General features: G+C 40.6%; 1 protein-coding gene across 15 annotated transcripts in view; it reads right to left on the bottom strand.

Moving 5' to 3' along the window:
- Positions 1 to 27,052, bottom strand: part of RBFOX2 (RNA binding fox-1 homolog 2) — a 262,366-nt gene that overhangs the window by 195,957 nt on the left and 39,357 nt on the right. The window contains exon 1 of one of the 15 annotated variants that reach the window (XM_073788222.1): positions 5,114 to 5,155. The exons of the other annotated variants lie outside the window; for them this stretch is intronic. Coding sequence (XP_073644323.1) covers positions 5,114 to 5,155 — 42 coding nt within the window. Of the gene's footprint in view, positions 1 to 5,113; positions 5,156 to 27,052 lie in introns of those variants that run through there. 15 annotated transcript variants of the gene reach the window in all.

The following is a 27,052-nucleotide window of genomic DNA, read 5'->3' as shown; positions in this document are numbered from 1 at the left end:
TAGCTTCTTAGCTGGTCCAGCAGTCTCCATCCACCTCTTCCCAATTTTCTTACCAGGCCAGGGTAATTCATCAAACACCACTCATATCACTCCCATGCTAATGGCCCTCCATTGCTTACATGATCAAGTTCCAAACACTCTAAATCTGGCCTCAACTGGTCATTCCCTTTTTCTCCCCATTTATTTATTCCTTCAACAAATATTTACTGAAGGACATTCATGTGTCTGGCACTATGGCAGAAATAGAAAGACAAATAAGTTACTGATTCTTTTCTTAAGGAACTCATAGTCTAGTAAGAGAGACAGGCATGTAAATAAGCACAACATGAATCATGCAATAAAATGTAAATATAAGGTCCAGAGGGAACAAGTGTACAAAGTTGATAATGCAGTGAGAAAGGCATGAAGAAATTACAAACACGGGAAGTCATGGGAGGCAAGATCTGGATGGGGTTTGAAGGATGACTGCAAATAGCTAATTTCCAGATCTAAACTTCACTCAATTTACTTCGCACCTTAGGGTGTTCTCCCACATCAACTCAACTTTAGTAAAATCTAGCAAAGTGCTACCTGCCTTCACAACGCAATTCTTTTAACTCTGGCTCAGTGTATTTTCAAACTGAGTCAAGACCCATTCATGACTGATTTAATTTAAGAGATCTCAACCATTATTAAAAAATAAAAAAAATGAGAGCAGCAGCTCTCAAACTTTCGGGTCTTAGAATCCCTTTACCCTCTTAAAAATTACTAGAGATCCCAAAGAACTTTTGTTTATGGGAGTTAATATGGATTAGTATTTGCCTATTAGAAACTGAAACTGCGTAATTTTTAAAATATTTGTTAATTCACTTTAAAATACCAATAATAAACCATTATGCTAACATAAAACATTTTATGAAAATTAACTATATTTTATAAAACAAAAAAATTAGTGAGAACAGTGCCATTGTCTTACATTTTGTTTTTGCAAATATCTTTCACATCCCACTTAACAGAAGATGGCTAAGATATCTGCTTCTGCCTTCAATCTGTTGTGATATGTTATTTTGGTGAAAGTATATGAAGAAAATCTGGCCTTCCACAGATACGTATTTGGAAAAAGTAGGAGTACTTTAATAGTCTTTTCACATATCTATGGATATTCTTCCTTAATATTATACCAAAACTTGAAAAGTAACAGTTCCTTAAAAGTTAGTTGCAGTGTGACATCTGAAACCATATCAATGAATTTTTTTCATAAGACCCATTGGCCTGTCCTGCATTTTGAATGAATTTTCACCTATCATGATTACGTAACATCTTGCATTGTTTGTTTATAAAATACTGGTTCACTAAGTCATAAAGATCTTCTCAATATTGACACATTTCATTATATAATATCAATGAAACTGACTTTTTTCGCCCCTCCTTTAAGTACAAGGGTGTGGTGGTAAAAAAAATAATGACTACCAGTACAGTTTTGTGCCGGTGCCTTGATTCACTCTAGGACGACCCATCATTGCTTACACAACACCAGTGCAAATGTCAACATAGTAGGAAAGGCAAAAAACATCTTAATGTTATGAAAAGAGTTTTGACCTTGAAGACCCCCCCTAAAAGGTTCTTGGGTACCTTTGTGGGCGGGGGAAGTGAGGTCCATAGACCACACTTTTAAGAATCACTATACTGGACTACAATAGAATTTTTAAACAGGAAGAAAGAATCAAGTACCTCACATTTAGTAAGGGTAAAAATTATTCCATGAAACGTGTTTTGGTCACATATATACAGATAAACATCTAACTATACACTAGGTTGTCACATAAAATGGATCTCTTATCATGGGTCACAGTCAAAATCCCATGGTCAAACAACCCTTGTATCGTGATATTCAGTTGAAACTGCTCTTTCACTGAACTGCAGACTTAAAAAAAAAAAAAAAGATACCTCTTTATTAGCCTCAGAGTATAAAGGAAATATATCCCAAAAGGATAATTCTGCAACATTCCAAAAATCCCTCTGAGATAGGCTAAAATGTTAACCCTTTAGCCATAAAGGTCAATACAGACAAAATAAATTTTACTTTAACTGGCATATATTTGCTATTTCAATTTAGCTTTTAAAACAGTCTCATCATTCACATTGCTATTCAACATGATTTCAAACGAGCTCTGTTGCTATTCGCTGAGTGACTGAGGGCAAGTTACTCAACCTCTCTGATCTATCATTCCTATACCTTGCAGAGATGTTAAGATTACGCATAATATATACAAAGCACCTAGGAGTGTACCCACCTTATAGAGAGGAAAGCTATTATTATAACAATTTTTATTATACGCTTTGAGTTCACAATCCTGCCTTATCCCTCAGTCCCCTAAGATTTATACGGCTGAGTGACAATGGGCCTTTCTATCTCCTACTCCTGCTGTTGCTTCCAATGCCCTACTTGCTACGATTGCCAATCCTCTGACCTAAACTCTCTGCCATCTACTTCTGGTGTCCCCAGAGCAAGTCCCTGAACTTCCCCTTATCATATTAATTCCCTGGTCAGGAAAAAGATAATGCCCATTACCATTCAAGGATCTTCTGATAAATGCCATGTTAATTCTTGCTTGCAACTAGTCTAAAAGACTTTAAATGAAATCATATGAATTCATGGTGGGTGTTTTTTAAAAAACAGCAATTTTTTTAAAATACAAATTAATTTTCTAAAACGTATGGTCAACTTACTAAGAATTCATGAAAGGGCTGCCTCTATCAGATCTCATCACACCTAATTCCTATACCAGCTCCACTATTCAACTCCTATAGTTCTTCCAGCCCTCTTAGATAGTCTCCATTAAGTAAAAGGCACTTAACAGAAAAAAGTGGCAAAGAAAACTATACGTACGGTTTTCTGTAGTACAATGAGATGCTCGAGATAGCTGAAAGAAGGGCAAGAGACAAGGAAACTACCCAGAGAGAATGGTGTTGGGTCTCGACTGGTGGCCCTTTCTGAGGGAACAGAACTACTACACAGATCATCACTGAAAGGGGGAAGGGGGCGGGGGAGGGGGGAGGCACTAACGTGTGCAGACACCGCAATGTGCTAGATACTTCATGCACATTATTGCATGGTCTGGGTATTACTTCCGTTATCAGCTGAGGACACTGAGACTCAGAGAGGTTGAATGACTAGATCAAGGCCAAACAACTAGTAAGTGGTAGAGGCAGAGGCACAATTATAACTCTCTTCTTTCCGTTAAATGGTACACAGTGACTTAGTCCAGAAAAGCACTTATCCCTATAGGCTAAGCAACAGGGAAGGGAAGTGCAGGCTCATCTACACACTGGCTTAGCCTGACTGTTTCTCTTCTACCAATGGGAATAACTGAGAAATAATCCATCTTTAACCTGTAGTTATCACCCAATTACTCCCACTGGTAGAAGAAAAGCAGTGTTCCTTAAACTTTAACATGCATACAGGTCACTGCAGGGTATCTTGTTAAAAATGCAGATTCTGATTCATTGGGTCTGGGGTGGCACCTGAGATTCTGCACTTCTAGTAAGATTTCAGGAAATGATGACACTTCTAGCGCTTGGGCCATACTCAAAACGGATTACACACAGCGGTTCCCAAACCTGGCTGTTCATCGTAATCATCTGGGAATCACTTAAAAATTATAGATTCCTAGGCCCCTCCCTCCTGGACATTCAGGGTGTCTGAAACCTTCTACCTCATAATTCTGTGATTCAAAGCAATGTATAATTAATTATTAATGACAATAGCCAAAGGAAACACTGATTGAGAACATACCAAATGTCTAAGTGTTTTCTGTATTAGTTTACTTTCCCTCAGCACCACACTGTAAGGTTGGTACTTATAGCACTATCATCCCCATTTTAGACACGAGGAAACCAATGCACCAAGAGACTGCTACTTGTCCAAGGTCAGTCACTGAGCAGCAGAACAGGGGTGCACGCTTGAATCAATCTGGTTCCTTAGTCTGTGCCCTCAGACACATCACAAAATGCTGCTTCGATCACCCAATAGTAATGTCACTGATTTTAACAAACACAGTTGAACAAGTAAGTCCACATGGGTCACCTCAGAAGACTGTGCCCTGAGAAGGCTATGCTCTTATTCCTCAGATGTTGCCATCATTCATGCAGCCACTGCTAAACTACATAATCTAGGAGCTCTTGATCTGAACATGAAAATGCCTTCAGAACCTAAACCTATGACTTTAAATATCTTTAACTGGGACAAAAGCTCATCATTTGAACACAGATTTGATTTTTTTGACAACCCCAAATCAGGAAAAGCCAGTTCAAAGAAATCCAGTGTCTGATCAAGCTAGGTATTCTTTTTAAATAAAAAATGTGATGTTAGATATTAAAAATGTTGTCCTCATCACTCATCTCTGAAGCTGATTCCAAAGGAGAGTTCTTTATGTTTTGCGCAGTGGCTGTATCACCAGAGTCAAAGTGACTATTTTGAAGGACAATACTCATCTGGATGCACAGACTGTTATATTTGTTTTTAAAAATATTAGCCCCTCACTCATTCCAAAAGAAACACATTTGCCCTTCACTATCAGTACGGACACGCACGCATATGTTCAGAACAACTGTCCTGAAGCATGCAGTTCTCCTTTCTGCTGCAAAAGCAATGGCTTTGATTTCCTTCCAGATTGTTTAAAAATAAAAAGTGTGCTTTATTTATACACACCCATCCGTAGAAAAATAAATATAATAATCAGGCATTAATAAAGCATTTAACTGCATGCAGCACCATAAAAGGCATCCTACAAAGGCAACTATATGTCCAAAATAGGTGCACAAATACCCTCACGTACAGAGGATAAAGGCACACACAAATACTACAGGGAACATAACTCTAGACAGGTATTATATTCCTACATCTGGATTAGCTCCTTTGTTAAATGAATACATCCTTTTCAACAAAGAAAATATTCTGCAAATTCAGAATGATTTACAGATTTTTAAAAAGCAGGCATTAACGCAGATCAGCACGATTCCACACAACCAACCTCTGTGCTTGAACTGGACTCCCCACACCTTACTGAAGCCACAATTCCCCTGCACAAACTCCCATCCACCACCCCCCACGCACACCCAACTCCCCACCAACCTCACAGGGGTTCCTGGGCTGGTCCATGGAATCTGATGACATCACTCTCTCTTCCTTCCTGGAATTCTAAACCCTGCTGCTCTCCCCTTGCACACAGCTACCATCTCTATGGCAACCTCACCTCCTCCTGCTTCCCTATTGGCTTCATGGAGCAGGATACACAAAAAGGTTTTCCGTTCTCCCCTTACCACCCGCCCCCAAAAAATGATGCTTTCAACAGGAACCTGAGCTAAATTTAGCTACTTGAGATGCAGAGTCCTATGACTAAGAAAACAGAGAAACGTCCTCCTTCCTACATTCCACCCTTCTCTCAACCCCACCCTAAAGTGGCTGCTTCACCTGTTTCTCTCTGGCCCCCAACCCAAAGCAGTATCTGCTGAGCATTAAAAACATCTGACTGTTCCACATATAAGGCTGGCACACAAAACTCTCACACCCTCCTCTCCTCCCAATAAGAAAAAAAAAAAAAAAAGAACAAAAATAAAAGTACGCACTGGTCAAAAAACCAGTTAGGACATGTTATGGGCTGAGCATCGGTCTTCTGCTGTTTCTTTCCATCTCAAGCCAAGGACTGGAAACTCCATGCCTAAAGGCAGAATTCCTAAGTCTCCAACCACTCAGAAGACCGGATTCCCTCGCTATTTGCTTGATATTATTTCCTCCAGCAGAGGAAAAAAAGGAGGAGGAAAAGGGGAGAGAAGCGAAGTTGAAAGACTGCACACTTCAGTGACCAAACGTGCTAAGCCTAGAACCACAAATCCTGGGTCGAATTTTCCATCCCAGAGACTGACCTGCTATGTAAACTAGAGCAAGTTCTGACATCCCCCATCTCAAAAGCAGCTCCTACACAGGGATGTTATAAGAATTACTGACAAAATTAATGTAAAGTAGTTTAAGTCCCTTGGCCAAAGGGACTGAATATAGAGTAAGCTGACATCATTAGTAGTGAAATTCCTGTGGATATTAACAGAAATCAATAATCCACAGAGGAAGAACATGAACTTCTAGAAAATGATCCCTCCATACTCATTAGATACGGCACAATGTATGCATACTTTCTTGAACCACAGATAGTTCCCCCAAAGGTGTCTACTTCTAGTAAAATCCAGCTAATCTTTGACTAGTTCTCAATTTTGGAGCTGGCCCTATCTTTTCTTTGCTTAGTCCTAACTCTAATTTTGAAACTGCTACTCATTCTCCCTAAATGACTCAATATGGACCAGGGTTTCATTTTCCAGCTTGGCTGCCCATTTCTAGGGAAATGATTTTTTGTCAGAGCCATATTTGATAGCTGAACACTGAGTCAACCCAGCGGCTAGTCATATATGACTCTAAAGGACAAAGCATCAATTGTAACCAAGTAGGAAAGGGTCCAAGCAGGTCAGAGCCTTACAGTATGAAAGGGGGTGGATTAAAATAAGACACACCCAGGAAAACTGTATTTTGGGTTTGCAGGGCAGAGACTCAGCTCCAGGGCACCAACTCTCCAGTGAAAAAGTAGACATGAAAGGAAAATAATTTTGTACGATAAATAGTCATTTGCCCCAAACAGAATTTAAACAATCTGGAACATTCAGCAGAGTCAAAATGCCCTACCAGTTAACATACAGGCATCCAGACTAAGCTTCAGAACTGCTACAGAACACAGCAAAGGATGCGGTATTTGCTAATAAACAATGGAAACTCACATGGGGGGGGGCAGTCAGGGGGAGGAGGAACACAGCATGACTAGCCCATCTCTGAGGTTTGTACTTCCTCATTTCACTCCACGTGGACCCGTGACAAGCCACTCCTTGTGTGAAAGCTTTACTGTGTACACCACTAATCAGACGGTTCCACAGGCTAACTAAGATGAACACTCTTCTAAAAGTTCTCCTCAATATTCTTAAACAAACAGAAGGTCAGTCACCTTATTCCGCAATGGGAAGACTGAAGCACAGTTCCCAAGATTGCCCATCCAATCAATTATGCAGCTTGACTTACATTAGTTATCATTATGACATCTATCAAGAATGGTCTGGACTACGTGGACTACTGCAAATAAAGCTCTATTTACCCACTCCTTTCATTCAAACACACATTAAGTGTACTTACTATGTGCCAGGGGGTTTATATGGGTTGTCATTAATTCTCAAAAATAAAACCAAAAAACTGCAACTTGCATATATTCTTACATCTCTTTGCAAACAGAGAAACAACAGTTCCAGAGATGTCAATGTGACCACGGTTATATAATTTGTTATTTAATTTTTTTAAAAGCTAAGATTCTAACCCAGATGTGTTTGGACTCCAAAGCCTGTGTTTTTTCTGCTTGGCCTCCCATTTACAGACAGTTGGGGTTGGAAAGAAACAGTCAGAAATCACTTTGTATCTGTGATTTCTTATGTCATCAATAAAATACAGGTTGCGGGACTTCCCTGGTGGTACAGTGGTCAAGAATCCGCCTTCCATTGCAGGGGATGTGGGTTCGATCCCTGGTCGGGGAACTAAGATCCCACGTGCCCCAGGGCTACTAAGCCCATGTGCAGCAACGACTGAGCCCATGTGCTCTGGAGCCTGCACGCCACAGCTAGAGAACCCAGCCCGCATGCCACAATGAAGAGCCCGTGCAGCCAAAAAAAAAATTTAAAAATAAATAAAATAAAATACAGATTGCTTGACATCAAGGTCAAAGTCATACTTTTTAGGTATACTAACAGTTTTAAACGCTGAGCAGGCACTCAATACTTATTAATTTATTATCCTAATCCTATTAGTCTAAACTTCTGGACAAATGGCAATGATTCTACTCAGATCTTTTAAAATTAAAATTGGCTTGAGAAATTACATGCTGAAGTGAAATGATAAAACTTCAGATAACATATTCTGGAATTAAATTTTATAATATTTGAGATGAACAAAATTATCACTGTCAAAATGCCTACACTGTCCCAGTCATAAGGTCCTAATGCCTACACAGTCTCATCTGCTGATTTTAATCCATAAACCCTGTGCAGTCAAGATCTGTACATTAGATTATTTATGATCTCACATTCTGCACACAGAATGAGAGCATTTCAAAGTATTTCTCCAGAGATTCCACTAATATTAAATCAGCTATTAGAGGACCACGCTAAAGAGGCCAAGGGCTCATGTCTGATACCCATGTAAACCAGTTAGCATCCCTCCTGCCTACTGCCACAATACGCCCCCTGCTGTAAATACATTCCTGGGTTTACTGAGAAATTAACACAAAGTATCACTTCTGAAAAAATTTAGACTATATCTACTAATATCAACTATTATCATCGACTTTTAATCCGTAGAAAATAGCTATTGTTTTTTAGAAAATATGCCAAATCATTCATACTTTCTTTCAATATTTCTTGAATACCTACCACATGCCAGCTGGTAAGTCTCAAAAGGCGAGCACTGGAGGACAAATAAACACAGTTATGTGTAGTCTGTGATATGGCAGAGTATACAGGTAGAGTGAGAAGACACAAGAGGAATGGCTACCTCTCAAAGGTATCGTGGAGAATGAGCTCCAGGAGTTTACTGAGGTAAATGAGGCAAGTAAGGGCCTTCCAGGGAGAGAGAACGAAGATTTACGCAGGTATGGTCAGAAAACAACATGGCAATCTTAAGATGACTTTCAAGAATTTTACTAAGGCCAGACTGAGAATTGAGAGATATGACCAGTTGAGAGAAGTCAAGGCCACATGATTTTCTACCTCATCCAGGTTAGGTTTTCCTAAACTGCCTTGCTTTGAGTTAGATTTCCATAGAGTAAGGGGGAAAATTTTTTTAATATCATGTGAAGAGTTCCTCTCTTTATAGTTTCCATGATAAGAATAAAGGTCAATAAAAAGCCTCTCCACAACAAAAGAAACTACCAACAAAATGAAAAGTCAACCTACTGAATGGGAGAAGATATTTGCAAATCATATATCTGATAAGGGGTTAATATCCAAAATACATAAAGAACCCATACAACTCAATAACAAAACAACAAACAATCTGATTATAAAATGAGCAGGGGATCTGAATAGACATTTTCCAAAGAAGACCTGCAGATGGCCAACAGGTACGTGAAAAGGTGCTCAACATCACTAATCATCAGGGAAATGCAAGTCAAAACCACAATGAGATGTCACCTCACACCTGCTAGAATGACTATTATCAAAAAGACAAGAAATAACAAGTGCTGGTGAGCATGTGGAGGAAAGGGACCCCTTGTGCACTGTTGGTGGGAATGTAAACTGGTGAAGCCACTACGGAAAACAGTATGGAGGTTCCTCAAAAAGTAAAAATAGAACTGCCATACGATCCAGCAATTCCACTTCTGGGTATTTATCTGAAGGAAACAAAAGCACTATACTAATTCGAAAAGATACCTGCATGCCCACGTTCATTGCAGCATTATTTACAACAGCCAAGACATGGAAACAACCTAAGTAACCACTGATGGATGAATGGATAAAGAAAATGTGGTATATATATACAATGGAATATTATTTGGCCATAAAAAGAAGGAAATCCTGCCATCTGCAACAACACAGATGGACCTTGAGGGCATTAGGCCAAGTGAAATAAGTCAGACAGAGAAAGATAAATACTGTAATATCTCACTTATATGAGGAATATTAAAAACAACAACAACAACAAACAAAGAAACAAAAAAAAAAAACCCCAAACCCTAACAGAGAACAGATTGGTGGTGGCCAGAGGTAGGGATTGGGGTGGGGTAATGGGTGAAGGTGGTCAAAAGGTACAAACTTCCAGTTATAAAATAAATAAGACATGGGGGTGTAATGGACAGCATGGTGACTACAGTTAATAATACTGTACCATATATTTGAAAGTTGCTAAGAGAGTAGATCTTAAAAATTCTTACCACAAGAAAAAACTCTGTAACTGCATGTGGTGATGGATGTTAACTAGACATATTATGGTGACCATCTGCAATATATACATATATTGAATCATGCTGTACACCTAAAACTAATGTAATGTTGTATTTCAATTATATCTTAATTTTATAAAAAGAATAAAGGTCAAAAGGAGGTGCATTCTTCTGAAAATGAAGCCTTTAGTGATGGAGAACATTTAATGAAGAGGTTCTTCTATCTGCAGAGCAAACCCCAAATTTGCTACGCAGTGAGGCAGAGTGAAAGTTTCCTTATTCTTCTCAGAGAGCTAGTTTAAAAAGTGATCAGTGGAGTTTTTTTTTATCACTTTTCTTTTCCAATGGCTGTCTGAAACTCTTAGTGTGTTGAATACTTGACAAGCAAATTTACATTAATAAGAGAAGCATCTTCATGCCCATACGACATCTCTAATATACAAACACATAAATGTATATGCACGCCCACATCCTACCAGCTTTGACAGGCAAAGGATTAGTACATGCATCAGAGGAAAAGCTATCTATAGGCTTTTCACAGGACAAAAAGAAAATCTAATTTTTAAGTAAACTTTTTACAGAAGTGACTATATATACAGAAATGGGAAAAAATCAGAAGTATACAACTCAATGAATTTCCACAAAGTGAACCCCCCATGTAAAGCAGCATCTAAGTAAAAAAAAAAAGAGAGAGAGAGAGAGAGAGAGAGAACACTATCAGCATACTGGAAGCCCATCTAGGGCGTTTGCAAAGTCACTCCTACCAGCTCACAGTAATGACTTTAACACCATAGATTCATTCTGCCTGTTTTTAAACTTCATATAACTGAAATCACACATTATATACTGTACTTTTGTGCTGGCTTCTTTCGTTCCACATTACATTTGTGAAACTGACTCATTTGTTGAATACAGCAATGGTTCATTCACTGTTATTACTGTAAAGTATTCCATTTTATAACTATAATTTATTGGAAAATATTCCAGTACTGTTGAAAGGCAACTGTGTTATTTCCAGCTTGGGGCTATTACTAAAAATGCTGCTACGTACATTCCTGTGCATGTCTTTTGGTGCACATACGTACACATTTCTGTTGCATATAAGCATGAGTAGAAGTGCTGGTTATAGGGTACACTTATGTTCAGCTTTGATAGATACTGCCAACTGCAGATTTTCCAAAGTTGTACCAACTTACATCCCCACCAGCAGTGCATGAGGGCTCCTGAGGGGGGTTCCTGATGCTGAACAACCTCACTAACACCTGGTAGCGTGTGCCCTTTCCATTTCAGTCTTTCTGGAGTTAGTGTAGTAGTATCTCACTATGGTTATTTGTTTTACCTGATGACTAACGATGTTGACCACTTCTCATCTTTTGTGAAGTACCTATTCAAATCTTTTGCTCATTTTTTTTTTCTGGCTTGTTCAAAGATTAATTTACAGGACTTCTTTTATATACTGATTTGAAGGAGTTATTTATGTATTCTGGATCTCAGCCGGATACGTGTATTGCAAATATCTTCTCCTACTCTGTGGCATGCCTTTTTATTTTCTTAATGGTGCATTTTAATGAAAAGATAGCCCTAATGCTAATGTAGTCCATCTATCATTTTTTTCCTTTATAGTTATTATTTATGTCCTGGTTCAAGTAAAGAATACCTTGAAGATATTCTCATATGTTTTCCTCTAGAAACTTGAATAAAGTAGCATTTTAAATACATATTTAAAAATTCCCAGGCACACCATGTATGTGTCTATAAAATGCACAAGTGATGTTTTCCTCCAAAAAACAGATCAACCAACTCAACCTGTGAGTTACGCAAGATCACACTAAATTAACTGCACTGAGCACCTCTCATGTGCCCAGGACTGTGTTAGGTGCTACAAGAGATAAAAGCGATATATAAGAGGTGATCCCTGACCTAAATGAATATTGACCTTAGCTGACAGCATAACACTTAAATATTAATTGTGAGGATTTTGACCTCAGAGCTCAAAAATAACAATCCTCTATGACTCTCAGCTCTCCAAACAAATTTCGACTTCAATAAGGAACAGCAGGACAAAGGCAATACTTTATTACTGGTACTGCTTCAATACACATATCTAAAAACCACATCATTTACCAGTTTTCAAAAGAGTAGACCAAAGACCTTAATAAGGTAACAGCTACAAATTCAGTATTTTATAGTTCAACTACCTAAAAGAAACAGCCGAGACCAGAAGTTATGCAATTTTTCCCAGAATAAAAAAATCTCATTCTAGGTACAGAAGAATGTGGCAGAGAAGGGGAAAATATCAATATATATATATATGCATACACAAACACTCTTACACACCCACACAACCCTACATTTTTTTCCTATATGTTTTCTAATTTTCTTGCCCATAATTACTTAACCTTTTCTTCCTGGTCTTGGGGAGAAAAGTTACTTAGAAACAAACAAACAAAATGCCAAGCCTAAGAAAGAGTCCCAGTGAGTTAGGGATCTAATATATATGTGACCCCCTTTATAAAGATAAATCTAGGGAAGGTCATTTCCAAGATGAGAAGCTGAAGTGGTAAAAGGAAAGACTAGCCATTAAATCAATTTAGATGAGCAGAGAGTTTTTAAACCAGAGTCATCGTGTTTTCCTTATTCTATTTTGTAACAAGCATTAAAATAGAATTGTGCTACTCTTCTAAACATGTAGAACAGGAGGGAAAAGAATAAGTCTACTAATTTTAGAGGTCAGGGTGGACCAGATGCTTCAGAGCCTGGGATTCTAGGCCTTAAACACATTTTCTGAAATGATGCAAGAATCTATTAGTAGAGCTTAAGTGATGGCCTCAAGCTAAGGTAGTTTACTGATTTGTTACAAGAAGAGAAGAAGCCTAAGGGATTAAAACTCTTTCATCTAGAAAATTTTCCAAGTCTCTATTCTGACCCAAAATAGTAGGCAAAGGGTTGGCCAACTAAGAATTAAGCTTTTCAGCAGGAACCATAATTTCCCATGATATTCATTCAACGAACTTTTATGATATGTACACCTACTAGTCTAGGTACCACATATACAGTATGAAAAACAGACACAGTCCCTGCCTTCATGAAGTATAGTTAAATTAAGGAAAAATATTTTACCAAGTAAATAAGCAAATATTTAGTTGCATATCACAATAAATGTTAAAAAAAAATTGGCATAAATGTACTTTAGGTTAAAGAAGGCCTCTTTAGGAAGATGACATCTAAGCTAATAGGAAAACAATGAACGGAGTAATCCTAGTGATCCCAACCAAATATGTCTGGTTGATTCAACCCTATCAATTCCAACTCACTTCTTCCAAGGTCTACAATGTCTCCACCCCCAATCTATCCCTACATTCTGAGCATTGTCTCTGCTCAAGCACATCAGCAAGGTTTCATGGTATGGCCTGCCTGAACTAGGGACTGCAACTGGGTACTTCTCGTGCTAGAGCACTTCTAGTATTTGACAAGTGCGTACACCAAAGACAGCAGAGAGCCAACAAGGTGAGCGGAGGGCTCAAGGGCCCCTCATCCAATCTTCTTCCACTCTGCTTCAGAAGACAAGGAAAGGTGTCTATCCGCCTCTAAATCAGAACCTCTGCTTTCCTGCCATTTCAGAAGCAGCTTTTGTACAACTGCATGTGAATCTACAATTTCCCCCCAAAAAATTCCAATTAAAAATAAAAAGCAGCTTTTTAAGACTCAAGGCCTCGGAGAACTTTATTCCTACACAGAATTTTACGTATTCAATCCTAATAAATTCACATTTATGCAATAACATGAATACGACAGCCAAATGGATCAGGATGAAACTGCAAGGACCCAGACGAACCCCTGGGCCCACAGAGTTTCTGCAATCATCAGCTAGATCCAGAAAACTGAGATTCAAACACCAAGCATACATCTGAACCAAATGGTCTAACAGGCATCTGCACCAAAAGAGAAAATCAAATTTATACATAAAATATATCCTTGGTGGAGTGTGGAGGGCCCACGAGAACGATTTATAGTCCCTGCAGCTGAGCATCACCACAAAATCCTCTTTTCATCTGTGCAGAGTGCCTGAGATGCACTGCAGTAGTTGAGAAGGTGGCCAAATTCAAGCCTCCATCAGAGCACGGAAGGTATGCTCCCCTGGCAACAATGCTCCATGGGATGTGAGCACAAAACATCTTTCTATCTCTGTTGGGCTTAAAGTCACTGTCAAACTCGCCCTGTGGCACACAGCCAGAAAGGGCCAGTGATACTCAGTTTATAATGTAAACAAACCACGTATTATTCTGAGCCCTTCTGGAAAGGATGCCGGACTGAAGAAATTAAAAAACAGAGTTGGCTTGGTTTCCCCTGTCTGCTTCACATTCTCATGTTCCCAATACCCACTTCCAGCAAATATCTCCCAGGTCCAGGAAAAAAAGCCTTTCAGCATCTGTCTTTAATTTGGCTGTTCACCCTCCTCCCTCCTCCTATTTCTCCCTTCCCCTCCTCCTCCTCCCCACTGCTCCCACCCCATAAGTAATATATATGTCCCCTGAAAACAAACAGAGAAGAGATTAGAGAGGAAAGGAGACTAGAATGGGGAGATAAACCAGGCAGGAGAAGAGGGCAGTTTCACAGAATGAGGCACAAAGACAGCCCAAGATGGCTGCTCTTGAGGCCCAGCAATGACGGCTGTTTCTGATTAGGTGAGTACAATTGCCTAGCTGCACAGGAAGTGCTCAGGGGGCCCTCATGGTCTGTCCCATCCCAAACACACTGAAAACCTTTGTACTGGAGCAGGCCCATCTGGAATCAGTTAGGACCAGGCTCCTAGCAGACCTTTCCTTTTTAAAAAAGAAAAAAAACAACCCTCTCTAAAACCGCTAGGCTGAGCTTTCCCGCCTGCAACTTTCTCATCCCTCCCCCCAGATCACTCTTCAGAGAACGTTTCTCCATCTCCCGTTCTGGGGTCACCACAAAAAAAAGAGGAATATAACATAAAGCACTTGGAGAGCTAGCATCCTCCCCCGGCCCAGACAACCCCAGAAAATTACAGAATTCGTGCAACTAAAATCCCTTTTTACACAATTTTGGGATTTTTAAAAAAATGTTATTTTTAGGAATCTGAAGTGCCCTACTTTTTTCTTTAAGCATTTAAATGAAGCATATCCTTTATGCAACTTTTCTCTTTTTGTTCTGTCTTCTAAATCATGCAAAAAGCAGAAAAAGAGAAACTCTGGGATAGTTCTAGCATTCAAAAGGGAAAAAGGTTTTGCACTCACATTCCTAAGTTAAATTGCCAATATTCGTTTTTGCTGGAAGTCAGGTTTTACTGATGCTTTCTATAAAAAACAGGCCTTCTCTGGTAGTGCGGTAAATGCCTAGAACTAGGACTTGGCAGACCTGGAGAACAGTCTTGATGAACGATTAATTCACCATGTGGCTAGGAATAAACTGCTTAACCTTTCTGGGTCTCTATTTTGTCACTGGTAAAACGTGGTGGGGAGGAAGAGACCCTAAGGTTATTTCCAGCACTGCTACCCCCTCAAATTCCACACACCTAACAAAAATATGAGTACATACACAATTAGGAATTCCCAGCTTCACCTAGGAATCATACCTTTACGGCAAAAAAAATTTTAATTGTCCCCAAAGACCATACAGAAAGGAGTTGGGTGTGTGGTGGGGGAGAAGGAGCGGAGTGTGTCTGCTGGTCTGAATCGTCTATAAACCTCATTCCCCGTCTTCTCGTTGCTTAGGGAGAGCATAACCAAAGGCAGAGGGGAGAAAGTTTAAGGCCAAGTACCAGGCGAGTCATTTGGGCTCAGGAACCTGATCAGAGAAGTACAGCATGAAGACCTGGAGAACTAAATTCACAAATAAACTACTGAATTAGCACTCTGTCCTTTGTGCTTACTTTAGAAGCTGCTTATTTATTTAATTGATCTCAACAAATATTTATTGAATCTACCAAGAAGGTCAGACTCTCTGAGAAATACAAAACAGGATCAGAAACTGCCCTCTCCTCAGGAAATTTATAACCTACAGAAGAGACACAGAGATGTTCGGACGTAGTTTTATTCCCAGACTTGATGACACTGAGGTAAGGATAAAGTATTGTGACAGATCCCAGAATGCCGCTTCCTCCACATGCCTCATTCTCTTATCTTCCACCTTCTGTTCAAATGTTAAGAGGGTTCTAATGAATCTGAAAATTATCAAAATTATTTTGCCTTGAAATTTAAAAGCTGGCATTATAAACTGCCTATACTTATCACAGGTTCAATAAATGTTAAATAAGTAGCTTATCCCCATAGAGAAAAGGGCAGACCTACATAAACTACCTCCCAACCTACAGCTGTCACCAGCACAGGAGCACTGAAAACTATCTCAACAGTCATACCCATGGCAATCAGGAACCCATTCTTGACCCTAGCTTGGTTCTAGGGATTAAGAACCAGCAAAGCAAGTACAAGGTTTGCAATTAGAACTGTCACAGGTCCGCAGTCCTGCCCTCGGCCACAACCAGAATGGCAGCAGTTTACTGTAGACCACATGTAAGGGTTTTGGCAAGAGATACGTACCATGCGATATTGCCTGCCTTTATCTACATCAGTGTGATCGATGTTTCATCATAACTAAAATTGGTCAAACAAGGATCTAAATTAGAGGGCCTGTTTTGCCATTTCATAAAAAGAATCCCATAAGACTGATACTTGTTTCCTTAACGTCATATCCTAGGTAACCTGAAGGATGTGGGCTCCTTTTCCTGGGCCACTAATTAGGGTATCCCATTCTGGGTAACCTCCCTAAAAACATACTCCCTTCAGTGAGTTAATCTCCCCGCTTCCCTAAACTGGCAAGGCTTCAAAGGCATTCAGAGAGAAGTAAGAATCTGTGACCTGGGGTTCCAGAAACAGGAGGGTCACATTTCCTCCTGGAACATGGAAAGTTGAACTGTAGGAGGCGCATCTGAGAGACTTGGCCCACTCCCTAAACACTAATACATTTCGAATTGGGTGCAGAGAACTTGGCAGCTCAGCTGACTCCCCAGCCAGCTCTGAACAAAACTGGACTGGTCAGGATTCTTCGTGGCAAACAGCAGTAGAGGGGGCCAATCAAAACTCTCAGCTCTGCCAAAAAACTGCAGCCTTTCCCTTAAAGGGAAAACACTTCAAGGTGAGTGCTCATGTGCAGTTGTGAAGAGGGAAAAGGAGGTTTCAGATTTTCTGAATTCTTACCTTCTGTCAACTTTATTTCTATAAGTTCCTTTTCCTGTATTTGTTCTCCTCTATAACAACACCAGCATTGCCGCAGACAGTAATAAAAAGCAGGTAAGGACTCTATAGAAAGGTGGCCACAATCCAAACACTGCATTTGACCAAAGGAAGCATGGTATCCACCTTCATCTTAGGAGACCTGGGATTCACCCTTCTGTTACTTGAGAGCAGTCTGAAGCCTTCTCCCAGAGTCTCCACTAGACCCTCACCTTCCCTCCTGCCTCTTCCCCTTTCTACTGACCCTGTCCCTGCTGCCATTCAGAACTCAGAGTCAGCTGAAATGCCAGAGCAAACTGCCTACTGATGCAAGTATCACAAATGGAGAGAGGCAGCACCGCACAGTGCAGGGCTTCTCAAACTAACTGTAGCAACCCCTTTCTTTTTTTAATTCCCAATCCATCATGGAATGGTACTTTTGTAAAATGCAATAAAATGAACTACTAGAAAAAATGAAATTTAAAAAAAACAAAGACATATAAAATACAACCCCAAACGTTTTATTATTAGATTCAACACTCACAAAATTACTCCATCAAAATACTATAAAAGCTTCTACATGCTCACTATCAAGTCCTGTATCTATCTTGCAGTGAGCTGGCAACCAACAGTGGACTGACACCAGTGTTCAAATGACACCATGATCAGCACTGGTACAGTGAAAAGAGAACAAGCTCTGATGCCACCCAGTCCTAGGGAGGAATCCCACCCACTAGTTACATGACTTTGGACATATCACTTAATTTTTCTCAATCTCAATTTCTGCAGAGTTATGAAAGGATCAGGAAAATGTAATGACAAGGAGCGTACTCAGGAGTGCCTGAATTAGACCAGGAATCCAATACTACTATTATCAGGCTTTCCCAGACATTTCCTTTCATCATCCTCTTTTAATCCAAAGGCAATTCCAATTCCAATAAATCCTAACCTTGGGAGCTAGTAGTTTCACGGCTAACTGTAACTAGCAAAAGCCAAACTTATGACCTCTTACTGTCTTTAGTATCCTCTTTCCCTTTCGGTGTCAGGAAGAACCAAACATTCTTGTTGTGCCAAAAATGCATTCCCATTAGATTTCTAATGTTTTCTTTTAACCCAAAATATATTCCAGATTGACTTAACAGTCAAAACTCTTACCAGCTCCATCACCAATTCTGCGGTCATTCCAGCTTTGTTGCTATGTTTTACTAAATACTGAGTAGATACAAGAAGAGTATTTATAAATTATGTAAAGCATATAAAGAATAACAAAAACATGTCACCCCAGCTTAGCACCCTCATTTTCCCCCTCCTGCCCCCAACTCAATATGCTGCCCTTCTTCACAAATGTTCTTAAAGATCTGAATTTAAGGCCCAGTTCTTCGGTAAGTTGCATCCCCTCTCTAAGCCTCTCTCTTACCTACCAAATGAAGCTCCCTGTTTGACTTCATTTAGATTCAACACACTCCACGTTAACCTCCTGGCTCCTCTCATGCTCCTTACCCTTCTATTGTAGACAGTTCTAACAGCCATCCTCCCATCCCTGAACTGGCTGTACTGAATTCTCCCACCAAAAGTCCTGGCCACCACTACCACTCTTCTTATTTTTCCCTGTTCTTGCTTCCTTTTCACAAGTACCCTTCAGTCCCTGGGGAGAGGCAATTCCACCTGACCCTCCAAGATCTCCACCCTCCCGCACGCCTAGATTCACCCTCTTACGTATAGTTCTCTTGGGTAGTCACAACACGGAGGCTCTATGGAAAGCCCCAAAGAATCCAATCCAAAATTCTGATACCCTAAAGAAGCTATGTTTATAATTTAAAATAACAGGGAGAAAATATCTGCAAACACATATCTGACAATGGACTGGTAACAAGAATAAAGAACTCTCAAAACTCACCAAAGAAAACAACCAACTCGATTTTTAAAATGAGCAAAAGATTTAACAGACCCATCATCAAAGAAATGCGGATGGCAACTATGCAAATGAAGAGCTGCTCAACACCATTAGAATTTAAGGAAGTACCAATTAAAACCACAAGAGATACCACTACATACCTACTGGAATGACTCAGGTTTTTTTTAAAACTGACAATATCAGATACTGCAAAGAATGTGGAGCAACTGGAACTCTCTCATACATTCACTGCTGATGGGAATGCAAAAATGGTAAGCCACACTGGAAAAAGTTCAGCAGTTTCTTATACAGTTAAACATATACTTAACATATGACCCAGCAATCCCATCCCTATGTATTTACGCATGAGAAATGAAGACATATATCCACACAAAAACCTATATACAAATATTTATTGCAGTCTAATTCATAGTTATCAAAAGCTGGAAACAACCCAAGTGTCCATCAACTGGTGAATGGAAAAATAAATTGTGGTACAGATATAAATAAATAAGCACTCAACAATAAAAAGGAATGAATTACTAATCCATAAAATAGCATGGTCGGGGCTTCCCTGGTGGCTCAGTGGTTGAGAGTCCGCCTGCCGATGCAGAGGACGCAGGTTCGTTCCCCGGTCCGGGAAGATCCCACATGCCGTGGAGCGGCTGGGCAGGTGAGCCATGGACGCTGAGCCTGCGCGTCCGGAGCCTGTGCTCCGCAACGGGAGAGGCCACAACAGTGAGAGGCCCCGCCTACCGGAAAAAAAAAAAATAGCATGGGCGAATCCTGAAAGAACCCAAAGTGAAAGAAGCCAGACTCAAAACGCTACATAGTGAACAGAAATCAGATCAGTGATTGCCAGCAGCTGGGGGCGGAAGGCAGCCCTGACTGGAAAGGGAACTAAGGGAACCTTCGGCGCTAATGAAAGCATTCCATATCTTGATTGTGGTCAGCACTACATGGCTATATTACGTTTGTCAAAACTGATAGAAATGTATACCTCAAAAGGATGAATTTCACTGCATATAAATTATACCTCAATAAACGAACAAAAAATATATAATCTCCCTCAGAAAATAATAATAGCTCGCTTCCATCATAGAGGAGTTAGCGCAACAGCTAAGGATACAGGGGGGGTAAGGAGTCGAGGAATTATAAGGCGGCACAGACCAGCAGGCCCAGACCCCAATGACAAGAGTGGCTGGGGGAGGTGGGGAACCACAAGGAAGGCTGGGGGAACTGGAGGGACACTGGGAGGCCAAACGGAAGACAGACCAGAGGGCCCACTGGCTGAGGATTCCAGGCCATGAGGAGTGGGATACAGGGATGGAGGACCTGTCTGCTGTGGTTGGGAAACTGATTACATTGAGCAAATAAATAAAATGAAATAAGTAAATATACCGAGGATAAGAAGAACCCAAGTTTCTCCCTACTTGGAAATATATTTACAAAAATGGAAAGAGGTTGGCTAGATTTAAGATGGAGTTATCGGTATGAACTCTGGTTTTTATGATATAAAATTCAAGGTTTTATAATATAAAATACATAATATAAAATACATAATATATACACACATAACATATACACACATACAAACATCATACATCTGCACATACTATACTACATATATGTACATAAAGAAATCTAGAAACAGTTACAGAGGTATATGTATGGTGTATATATGCATTTGTGTGTACATATTTACTTACCTATATTTTCTAGCTCTGAGAGAGCCTAGAGGCAATGACACCCCAGTAGCAATGCACACACCTAGCACCCAGATTTTGGTTTCTAATCACTCTCCTCCACTTAACAGAACCAGGACTCCTTGGAAGTAGCTGATTCCAGAGCTAGAGCAGGAAAAGAACAAGATAAGCTTGGAAAACCTTCTTGTGCCAGAATGTCAAGAGACATCCCATGAATGATGGAGGCAGGTCAACAGAACAAAGAAGGCAGCATAAAGTGGGACCTACTGGCCGAACTGGGAACAGCTTGAGGATTAGAACAATTACAGAAATGGATTACAAACAACAGAATAAAATAGGAATCCAGGAGTCCACAGTGACAGAAATAAACAAACAAATAAGGGAAAACTTCTCCTTACAGCAGAATGGCAACCGATAAACACAGACAGACTGACAGAGAATCACCACTTGGCAACTATTACAGAAGTGGCTGGTTCAGGATGTCAGGTGGGGCTCTGATGAGGAACGGGCTAGTAGTATAACCTCAGAATATTTTTCCGTAAGATAATCATTAATCGTAAAAGGAAAAATGATGAACTTAATGTGGAAAAACCTGGCAAACACCAACCAAACCAGGCGATCACGGTTAATATTGCTGGTCATGGGATGGGTACGTATCATTTGCCTCCAGGTCTGATGCACTGGCAAGAGCACAGCATATTTCTGTGACATTCCCACCAAAAGTGACATGACTACTGTCATGAAGAACCAGACAGACCCAGGCCAAGACACTTCAAAAATGTCAAGGACATGAAGGAAAGGCAGAGACTAAGGAACTGTTCCAGATTGAAATAGGACTTGAAAGATTGAGGAGACATGTAACTAAATGTCACACATATTCCTAGAGAGGATCCTGGACCCAAAAGGAAAAAGAGACATTATAGGGGCAACTGCCAAAATGTTAATGGGGTCTATGGATGGATGGTTAACACACCAGCAGTGACTTCCTGACTCGGAGAGTTGTATACTGGTTATGTAGCAAAGTCCTATTTGGGGGCACACACACTGGAGTATTTGCTTCAAAAAAGTTCAGAAAAGGAATAATGATAAAGGGTATGTATACATACACACACACACACACACACACACACACACACACGAAGAGAGTGAGCAATGAAGCAAAAGCAATAAAATATTAACAACTGGGGAATCTGAGTAACATATATAGGAATTTTTAAGTTTTTAATTGTTTTGGCAACTTTTCTCTAACTGTGAAGTTATTTCAAAATGAACTATTCGGGGAAAAAGTAATAGCCATCTATCTACTGCCAGGAACTGTGCAGGGCACCATATCTTTTATCTTCACAACAAAAGCTGATCCTGAAGCTCAGAAGGTTAAAACCTCGCCCAAGGTCCTCCAGCTAACAGGTGCTGGCTGGACCCATCCTAACTGAGGTCCACAAACTCTAAAAGCCTTCAATCTTCTACCACACCATGCTGCCTCATTCCACAAACAGGTAACCACTGTTTACTGTGGGACATGCCAACATCTGTACAGATCACTGAGGACATGAAATGAATAAGACCATCCCTTCCCTCAAGGTATTTGGTTTAAGAGACATAGATAGACTTGTGAAGTAGTAAAGGGTTACAGGTGCTCTGTTTGTCATTACTTTTGCAGGGAATGTTGACACTCACTCTACCACAAATGCAATATGACCCATTAGAGAGTGGAAGGTAACTTTTGAGATGTATAGGACCACATGGCCACATCGGGTATGCTTAGGCCATGTAAGTGAGAGGTCCCTGCCTGACCACAACACACACACACACACACACACACACACACACACACACACACACAGAGTCTCACTCTCTCTCACTCTCCCCCTCCCCCCCAACTCCTCCTTCCCTCCCTCTCTCCTCCAAGGCCTGAACTGCCCTAAAGAAAAAAGGGGGGAGGGGGAGCAGATATCCAAGTATATTTAAGGAGTCTCAGACTATTCTTCCCTTTAGGTTTTTATCATCCCCAGAGGTATTCTGTTTAAAGGGGTCCTTTTCTAAAAAGTAGTGGCTGTGGTGGGACTAGAGCTATTTGGCCCAATGACGAGACAAGATTACTGCCAAGCCATACCCTTGCTTTCCAGTGGTTTTCTACTCAGAGCAAAAAACAACTCTTATGTATGAAAGAGAGCAGAAGTCTGAATCTCTACGAAAGTACAAGAATCAGGTTCACCAGGCCCCCAGAGGAAGTGGGTTTTACCATCAATTATGTGCAAATTAAGTGGTTTTCTTTTCTGGTTGTAAATCAAGCGGGAGGGGCGGGTGGGGGGGGGCGGCCCTGCTGTGCCTCTCTGTATTGTCCTGAGTTTTGCAATAGCTTTTGGGCTCAGACCATACATCATTTAAGTCAAGGGAAGGAGGAAGGCACAGGCTCTGCACTGGTAACACAACAGTACACATGACAGGCACTGCCCTCAGAAAACCTACCGTTTAGCAGAGGACTCAGATAAATTTAAAGAGTACTATGGAACATCTAGAAAGAACACTTTCTAGGTTGGAGCAGGACCAGGATCAGGAAAGGCTTCCTTGAAAAGGGAGCACACTGAGATGTGATCTAAGGAACAAAAGAGCATTAACCTAAAATTACCAGGTTTGTGTGTTTATGTGTTTTATTTGGTAGAGAATTTTCTGGCCAGGCAGGTAAAAAGTAATACAAGAAAAATATGTACAAAAGGAAAAAGAAATAGCAAGTGATGTCATCTTGCTGGGACATAAATATGAAGGAAGAAGCCTGGGAAAGGTTTTTAGTAGTGGAATGATAAACATCTGATCATCACAACAATTCTATGGTAGTTATATTAGCTTCTGTTTACTAATGAGAAAACTGAGGCTTGAGAAAAGTTAGGTCAATTGGACAAGGTCACACAACAAATGAATGGCAGATCGGCTGTAAAACCCGTCCTCCTTCTGGGCTACTCTCCTGAGAGTTTTACCAGAACGTGACTAGTTCCTTGGATTCCCAGACAAATCACCTTTTCCATGGATATTCAACCCTTGGTATTTAACACTTTCGAAACACAGTTACCAAAGTTGATTTTAGCTCCATTTAGAGGTCAATCCCTCAGTAAAATCTAGAATACTCATTTTTATGTTTTCACCAATGTGGCTTTCAATACAAAAAAAAAAACCAAAACATTTTTCCCCTTATGCTGCAGAGGGCTCAAAAACTTAAGGCAGCAATAGGAAGACAGCCCACGCAGAATTCACTGTATACTCTGTAATGCACCACACATTGGCACCTATTTTATCTGGCAGCAGGAAGAGATATAAGTTAGGACCCCACAATTATCCCTGTAGAGAGGCACAGCAAAGGGAATGCAGGCATAACAGCTACAGTAACTGTAACACAAATAGCCAACTGTGCTTACAGCCAGTCACGCCAAGGGCTTTTAAACACCCACATCCCTAATGCCTCCCTCTCCCCCCGTGTAGGTGGGCCAGTTCCTTGCCATTCTTCTCTACCCCACATAATTCCACAGGAAGAATCTGCTGCCACGAGTGGGAAGCAAAGGAAGCTGCTGTACTTCTGAACACAAAAGACCAAAAAGTAAGGGTCCTACCTCCCCACTCTGTGCTCTACACATGAAAGCAGGATCTCCCTATTTCTTCTACTGTCTAGCATAGACTTGTAGCTCCTGATACAGCCCCCAGGTCTCATTCCCTGACACTCACCCTGCCCCAGCTGGACTGGGTACCCTCCCCCACACAAAACATTTACTCACCTCTCTCTCTGCACTTAGCACATTACAGATCTGTCTGGGGTCAGTCTCCCCACTATACTGAGAGCTCCCAAGGACAGGGACTGTCTCTCAACCTGCCTAGGTTCGCGGAGTGCATACAAGCACTGCAGAATGAAACGGGAAGTGGGCAGTGGAAAAGGAAATGGTTGAACAGTAATCTGAGGTCTGAGAATCCAGGATATCTGAATAGACATCATGGTACAGTCTTTACACTGCACTGATATGTTGAGTGCAAAATTTACATTTAAAAAAATCATCCTTTCACAGTCTCTAATAGAGAGCTCTAGAACGAAAGATGACACTAAGAGTATCATTTAAAAAAAAAAAAACTAACCATAATTATTAGTGTATGTCCCCCAAAGCAAAACAGCAACAAGAGAGCACAGCCTACAAAAAAACTACCACAGCCCTACCACTCTGCCCCAGTTCCCAGCATAAACTGTTTTTCAGGGCTCCTTTTTTTTGGGGGGGGCACTTTTTGCCCGCCGCTTCCCCTTACCTTCTCCGCTCTCCCCTCCTTCTACAACCTACCAAAGAAAACAATGACTGTATTGCAATACGCAAGAATCTTCAGAAAGATACATCTCCCCAATTCTCCTAAGCTTTTCTTTAGGGCTGCTGGCAAGATAAGCAGTTTGTTCCCAATTATAGCAGACTTCATCTGGGCGATGAATGTAGTCAGCAACTCCTCAACAAGGTGCTGGAAACGATGGAAGATCTCAAAAACATGCTCTGGCAGCATTTCCCAATCTGCCTGCAGCTCCAGGCTCTTCTTTTGCTCTAATCCATCAGCCACTTCCTTCCCTAGGGACATCTGCTCTCGGATCCTCTTTACCAACTATACTTGTCAAATTCAAACAGAACCTGCTAACAAGGTAAGGCAGGAAAAGGATCTGATAAGGTCCTGGGATTGTTTCAGTTTAAACCCTGTGACCACACTTTTTCTTGGATTTTTCTCTGCCCAATAAAAACTATAGAAATTACCTTGGAGAGGTGCTGATTCTTATTAGATTTTACTTAGAATCACTGTAATAAAATGTCCAAGCTGAAAGCAACCTCAGAAATAATCCCATCATATCCCCACATTTCACAGATGGAGAAAGGCTCAGAGAAGTTAAGAACTGCTGAACTGCAGTTACACAGAGGAATTCCCTAGAATGTCAGATCCTAAATGGCAAGAGTTGTATCTAATTCACCTCCAGGGTCCAACGCAGTGCTCAGCATTTGAAACATGGCTGGCAAACTGAACCAAACGAACACAACTAATTAGTCACAGGACTATGTCCCATGATGCTTCACTTCAAGTACACTGTTTTTCCATCATACGTGACTAGAAAGCTAGAATCTATGGGTGAGGATTTATGTGCGCAGCAGACCCCATGGAATTCAGGCTCTCTCCCTCCTCAACCACTAGGTACACTCCCTTTATCTCTGACACCATTTATAAGATTTCCAACCTCTTTATGTTCCAACTGCTCTAAAAATCATACATTTCTAAACTGGTTTCCTAAAATATCTTCCACTCGATACTCTTCTTAATAATTCTCTTCAACTGTCCTCTTAATCTTCTTAATGACTGTGCTCTCTGGGATCCCTCCTCCTATCTCAACTTACCACAACCTGTCTCACCTCCCGTGTCTGTCCCCTTAAGCCAGTGGTTCTCAACTTTGACTGCATACTGCAATCACCTGGGGAACTTTTTTACAAAACTACTGATTCCTGGGCCCAACCCCCAGAGTTCCTGATTTCATTGGCCTGGGTTGGGTATGGCCAAGGAATGATATTTTTAAAAGCTCCCTAGGTGATTCTAATGCACAGCTAGCTAACACTGAGAACCTCTGCCCTATACCCTCAGAAATTAGCTGCCCGGTCCACTGTATACTCTAAAAATAACTACTGCCAGTTGTTCTGGACTTGCAAAATATTAGACTGCCCTGTGCCAGGCACACGTGTTGCTAGACTGAAGGCACATTAGAACCATGCATTTGATTCACATCTGTCATATGATAATGCTTTGGTAAATATGTCGGTAAAGCTCTATAAATCATCAATGATGATAAATGGCCAGATCCTGCTAAAAGACTACAGAGGGGGAAGAAAGCTGTACTGGAGTTTTCTGACTCAAACACATTTAGTTTCTGGTTTTTTACCAAGGATCCAAGGTCCTTCAAATCCAGATGGTCTTTCAGTATCAAAAACAGCCTTCTGTGGCCAACCCCAAAAAAGCACAAGGTATGTCATGTATTTTCATGCCTCCATGCTTAGGCATATATCAATAACTGTCTGCTTGGAAAACTCCTATTCATCCTTCAAAGCCCAGTTCAAATGCCTCCTTTAGTCATTCAGTCAAAAAATACTGAGAATCTACAAGTATCGGGCATTTGTCTAGGCACTAGAGATACAACGTTGAACAAGACATAGTCACTGGTCTCACAGT

The sequence above is a fragment of the Tursiops truncatus genome, chromosome 11 (genome assembly GCF_011762595.2).
Source record: "Tursiops truncatus isolate mTurTru1 chromosome 11, mTurTru1.mat.Y, whole genome shotgun sequence".
Taxonomy (NCBI): domain Eukaryota; kingdom Metazoa; phylum Chordata; class Mammalia; order Artiodactyla; family Delphinidae; genus Tursiops; species Tursiops truncatus.
This window is presented reverse-complemented; position numbering and strand designations above follow the sequence as displayed.